Source organism: Alosa alosa, chromosome 22, assembly GCF_017589495.1.
Source record: "Alosa alosa isolate M-15738 ecotype Scorff River chromosome 22, AALO_Geno_1.1, whole genome shotgun sequence".
Taxonomy (NCBI): domain Eukaryota; kingdom Metazoa; phylum Chordata; class Actinopteri; order Clupeiformes; family Clupeidae; genus Alosa; species Alosa alosa.
This window is the reverse complement of record NC_063210.1, coordinates 14860772-14866658: the sequence shown is the minus strand read 5'-3', so window position 1 is coordinate 14866658 and position 5887 is coordinate 14860772. Positions and strand designations below refer to the sequence as shown.

The window sequence follows — 5887 nt, the reverse complement described above, 5'->3', positions numbered from 1 at the left end:
TGGGTGTGGATAATGAATCATATTTTACAATGAGATTTACAAGGGAAATCAAAATGGAACTAAAATTAGTGACAAAAAGAAGATGATGAAGAAGATGATGATGATAATGACTATGATGATGATGATGACAATGACGATGACAATGACGATGATGATGGCAATGGCAATACTATATGTTCAAAGGTAGAATTAAAGTTGAGCAAAAGAAAGATCAAAAAAGGGAAAAAGAGATAGTAACAACTCTAGATAAGTGCAACACAATGGCTATGATGGAGATGGAGATGAACAGTGCACCACAAAGTGTTAAGAGGGCGTCCTCATTGTACTACTGTATTTGTCTTCAAACATCCCCTGCCCAAAAAAGTGAAATCAGCCCCCCCCCCCATAATATGTGCCTTTCCTATAAACAGGAAACCCCACACTACACTCAATGAAAACGGGGGAGAAAAGAATCTGGTGGAGGGTGCATTGACCTCACGGTTCTCACATTCACGCCTCGTCCGCAAGCTTTTGGCCTATCCCTGAGAAAACATCTTTCTGACCATACACTAGGTGACGATTCTGTGGAATGTTCATCTGAGACATGGGGGAAGTGAACAGAAAATGTTAACCTTTAAAGGATTATACTGATGAGGATACAGGGAGAGGGTGAGGGAGGAATTTGATCCATAGTGTCAGAGGCTACACTTGACAATGGTCAGCAGCATGATCTGCGAGCTCTACGGGACTCTGATCGTTTTCTTCAAAATCTTGGCATGGGTGGAAGTGCCTCCGAGGTGGCAACAGAGGCGCCAAGACACATGAAATGAGAAGCCATGCATTTCATGGGTGCATCACTTATTTTAATCTGTTTAAACTCATTTTGAGGCTGCTTGGTTTGCGTATGTTCTGTTCCAGATGAAAAGGAGAGGTGAAGGAGGTGGTGGTGGTGGGGGGGGGGAAGAGAAGGTAACAGAAGTACAGAAAAGAAAAGCCTGCTACAGGAAGAGGTGAAGAGAGTGGGGTTGGGAGGGTGCTGGGTTGTGCAGCTGCTGTCTACAGATACAGTGCAGAACTGACCGAACAGAACTGACAGATGCAACTCTGAGCCAGATCTGGCCCAGTACAGGGTCGGACCTGTTCCCGAGCAACGGGCTGTCTGGGTTAAAGAGGAAGTGCGGAGACACTACCACTGAGCAGATGTTTGAGTCTGAACAATATCTTGCAGAAAAGGAAAAATGAAACCCATGAAAAGGATAAGAAGATCAGAATGATACTTTTTTGTGCACTATTTTTCTTTGAATTTTTCTATTTTTACAAACGTTACGTTTTGATATAGATATATATTTTTATATAGATAGATGTATGATGAGAGTGTTCCAGTCGGGTTGGAGCCCATGGCCAGGACCATACTGCAAAAGGCCGGTTAGCAGATGGTTTGAAGCACATGGAGGGAATTCTGGGAGTTGGAGTCCTGTTGGCCTTAGATGATACCGTACTTGGCCAGCTCGTCAAGCTCCAAATGGTTGAAGGCTTCCCATGGGCAAATGACAGTGATGTCTGTGGATTGAAACCAAATAGATGAGCTCTCAAATATGCTAGAAAAGGCATAAACAATCGTATTGTAATGCATTTAATTTTTCTTTTAAAAAAAAATGTCTTTCAATCTAATGCATGCCTGAGCAATTGTAAGTTAAAGCTGAATGTTAGTGTATGCTTATTGTAAGGGGAGATCTAATATGAGAAAAAAAAACTGTTGTTTTATGTTTTCAATAAGGCAACCAATGATCATTCACTCACCAGTGCCTAACCCCTCCATTCCGGGGATATCATCTCCAAAGCTGCAAGGCAAAACAAGAGAGAACATTCACATTTAATTTCATATTTTTACTCACACTCAAAACAGCACAAGTGTACCTGTATACAGCATAATTACATTCAAATACTGATTTATGACACATTTAAAAGTGTTCTTCTCCTCTATGTACCATTGGCTCCTCTAGTATCAAGTGACAAACTTCCATTAATGTTGCATGTTGATTACAGAGTCAAGTCTGCAACCTCCCCTTTCTTAACTGTAAGAGTTAATGTGCAATGATATTGGTATTAACATCCACACTGTCTATCAACGGTCAGACTTACCCTTGGATGCCCTTCCTTGGGGGCTTGCTCTTGAACTGACGGGTCTGCCTCTGCTTGAACTTGGGTGGTCCCTTGCGGGGTGTGGCAGGGCCCCCGACGACACGGGTGGGCGGCAGCTTGCCTGGGTCCAGACTCATGGTGAGGGTGCCTTTAGGGGTGCAGGGTTGGGTCTAGTAAAGAGTCACGATGAACCCTTTTGACACTGAGAGAGAACAAATGAGTATAAAATAAGCAAATTCTGTTATGAAGTCCAGTCCAGCATTAAGAGAATTTTTGGTCAATGCTTTTGTGGCCGATACTTCATAGTGCACGGTGCACTGGGGGGAAAAAAGACTGAAGCTCTACTGACCATTGGCAACAGTCACTATTCTTTTTTTTCCATCTAGATAATACTGGAACAAACTTTGCATGTCATGGTTCTCACAATTAAAAAGGTGCATCACTCAAAGGGTCCCCTAAACACCTCATCATCCTTCGTCCAGCTGACCCTGCCATTGCCATCTGCCAATCAACCCAATAATCCTCTTACACATAGAGACACCAGGCACATGTGCAGTCATACTCCATTGTAATTGAATCTCTGTCCACTCTTCTTCAAAGTGGTTGACAATGAGAGTAGGGCTCAGATGACCCAATTTTTTTTTTAGTAATCCCATGCAGGCTCAAGTTAATAAGTGCCCAGTGTACTGATGCAGCCAATCCTCTCTGGAGATAATCCAATTAAAGCACAAGGACATGATGAAGAACATGCTGAGGTGGCAGAAAGCCTCCAAGGAGACTAGCGGGAGAGCCCCAACGGGTCTTCCAAAATGTCAATGTTTAGCCAACTCTTAAAGTGCAATTTCTGTTCACAGGGAATAGCCAAATTGGTGGTGATTTGGCCTAATTGCTTTTTGTTCAGTTCCAAATTCAATTAAGTTCAATTTCCTCTGCAAATGTGTTTCAGTTTGAACTATTTACATCACATTTCAATCATTGTTGAACAGTTACGGGAAAAACAATAGCAATTTGGGCAGACAACATAACAAAAACAACAACAATCAGCATTTGCTATACTCTTCTACCGCGTCTCATAACAATCTGAAAATCAGCAAGGAAGTCTGCTTGATGTAGGCCCTCTGCACTCTCAGTAAACACTGAAGAGTTGAAGTTCTCATACAGATATTCTATTAGCACCATGACCTATTCCAGTCTTCAAGAGAAACCTGAATAGTCCACTCTTAACTCAGCTCAGAGATGTCAAAGCATACCCTGCAGAGAAGACAAACAGTGATGACAGACCAGACTTACCGAGAGTTTGGGTGGCTGGCAGTCTGTAGGCGCCGGAGCACTCTCTTGCTTGCGCTGGTGAAGGTGGCTGGGCTTACTATGGAAACCCACAGTGATGATGGAGTTCTTAAATACTATCTGACCCTCTGTAGATTTGGGAGGGGCCGCCTACCGCCCCTAATCCTATGTCATGGGTTATGGGAGGGGTGGGGTGGAGGGGACAGAGGGAATGATACAGGAAGGGAAACAACAGCTCTAGAAAAGTCAATATCAGGGTTTTAAATTCAAAACAAAAGCTCTTCCTTCACAACACACTTCAGAGATTAATGTTTTCTGTAGTAGGCAGAAATAAAATAAACCACTGGCACAAGTATGACATACTATCAGTGAAATGATTAACTTAACCTACAATATTGAGGTTACTATGTCGCTTGCAGGTTATTAGGCTGGAAGCAATATTATTGATATTTTATTGATATTTTTTACTGTACCGTAAATTGCCCCCATTCAAATGTGACTCTAAACATTTTACTTATTTTACTTATATTTATTTTATCCCAGTGCTATTCTGATAATATACTTTGTTTACAAACAGAACAGACTTTGTTTACATGATGAAGGGGCAGGGACAAGATTAGTCTGACCAGTTGAGATTTTACGCTATGTGGTACATTTCAACTCTGTTAAGAATGCAAATTCCAAGTCATACAACATACAAAATGCAAAGTTTTATATTGAAAGAGGGTATACAAAGAGGCAGGAATTTTCAAGAATGATCTATACATACTCTGGGAATTATGATTACATAAATAGATTATTAAAATATGTCACAGATTATTGCAAGATATTCCAGAACAATTTCTCGAACAATTGCACTGATAATACTATTATAGTATTATCAGGTAAATAAAGAAACTGCCCATCTGGAAACTGCCAATCTCTCTCTCTCTCTTTCTGTCTTTCATAACAATTGTTATGCAATGGCCTCATCATCTCCATCTGGTAACGAGGTTACACCCTCAGTAAACACCGTCAGAGATTGATTAAATGCCATGTAATCCACCTATAGCAATAACTGCTTATGCAGGATGCTCTACCACTCAGTGCTCAGAGTCTGGATTAGTGCCACCACCCTCTGGTGCTCCCCAGCTTCATACATCTTCGCCTCTTCCTCCTTTGAGCTCTCAAAACAGTGCAGCATCCTGGCCTGGTACATGGCTCACTGACCAAAAACAATTATTCCAGAACACATCAGATTACCTGTGTCCATCTGATTAGCTAATCACATTCAGCAGGCCCTCGGTCTGGATTATTATGGAACCCCCCCTACCCCCCCCCCCCCCAGCCATCTGTGTGCAATGCTGTTGTTTTTAATTGCCTGGTGTATAAGACAGTGTTTCTGTGTTGTGTTGATGTCCAAATCCTGCAATATTGAGCAAACAGATAATAGATATGCATACTTCCAGACAGATTGTGTATTGCTAATATTTGGATTCCAATATCAGAGTCTACAAAGTGTATATTGTATAACTCTGCTGATCTGTGATGTTGAACACACTTCCCAAATAATTTACTCTTGTGAAATTGTACCATTATGCTATTGGTCCGTGACGGAGCTATGATGAATAGACTTAATCTTTAGATGTTCATTTCACCAAACATTATTAAGACACAGCATGTGTATAGCCGTACGGAGTACAAAAAAAAGGCTTAGGCTACTAGCATGCGGCTGACAACAGTTCATTGCTTGCGCAACTTTTTGTGTATTTGTTTGTTTGCTTATTTGTTTGTTTGTTTGTTTGTGTCGTGGGATATTGTGGCCCTGACTGCTCCACAAAATTGCATAGCCTGGGCGCCTATGGAGTGACAGGTGTGTTTATATGTCCTTCAAATGACCATATACCTTGAAAAATGTATTTGAAGATACATCTAAAAGTACTGTGTGCTGTGTGACAAACTATAGGATTCACGTGAACACTGCAAAAGACCTCTCATCCCAGTTTCACATGATCATTACAAATGACTGACTCACCACCTTATTGTAAAAGCCACTACATCAGACGAATGCCCTCATTCACCTCTCCCTAGTCTCCTCAAGTTCATGCCTATAGGCTGATTGGGGTTGAAAGTTGTGATTTGGGGAGATTTGAATATGGGTCAGTGCATTGTGAATGTCATGTGCTTGTGGGGTTGACCTCTCCCTAAGCCTGCAGCAGGCGGTCACAGGGGGGCAAACGTGTGTTCTGTCTGAGGTTAATGAAGCATGAGGGCTCTGCAGACCTCTGTCTACAGTCTCCGCAGCCAATGGGACCCAATCGATCAAAAAGCACGAGTCTATCAGAACAGGGTGGGTAGTCATACTGACACATGCAGACAGTGACTGATCTGTAGTTCCCAGATCCCAGAGAAAGGCTGTGAACTTCCTGCCTTCCTTTATGTTGGGGAGTGATTTTGCTTTCTTAACACAACAGTAATCTGACGGACAGGTACAGTTATA

General features: G+C 42.0%; 1 protein-coding gene across 1 annotated transcript; it reads right to left on the bottom strand.

The window, feature by feature from the left end:
- On the bottom strand, positions 1 to 3555 carry pde6gb (phosphodiesterase 6G, cGMP-specific, rod, gamma, paralog b). The gene is made up of 4 exons (XM_048233746.1): positions 3412 to 3555; positions 2122 to 2323; positions 1780 to 1820; positions 1 to 1539 (listed from the first exon to the last, which is right to left on the bottom strand). The coding sequence occupies exons 2-4, from the start codon at positions 2256 to 2258 to the stop codon at positions 1463 to 1465; spliced, it is 255 nt and encodes an 84-aa protein (XP_048089703.1). The 5' UTR covers positions 2259 to 2323; positions 3412 to 3555; the 3' UTR covers positions 1 to 1462.
- Positions 3556 to 5887: the final 2332 nt, after the last annotated feature.

What these genes read in the sequence shown, in the direction of transcription:
- pde6gb (XM_048233746.1), bottom strand. Translation starts at nt 2,258, where the DNA reads ATGAGTCTGGACCCAGGCAAGCTGCCGCCCACCCGTGTCGTCGGGGGC. An exon ending in CCAAGGAAGGGCATCCAAGG is followed by an intron (nt 1,821 to 2,121) that starts GTAAGTCTGACC and finishes TTTGCCTTGCAG; the next exon opens with CTTTGGAGATGATATCCCCG. An exon ending in AATGGAGGGGTTAGGCACTG is followed by an intron (nt 1,540 to 1,779) that starts GTGAGTGAATGA and finishes TTCAATCCACAG; the next exon opens with ACATCACTGTCATTTGCCCA.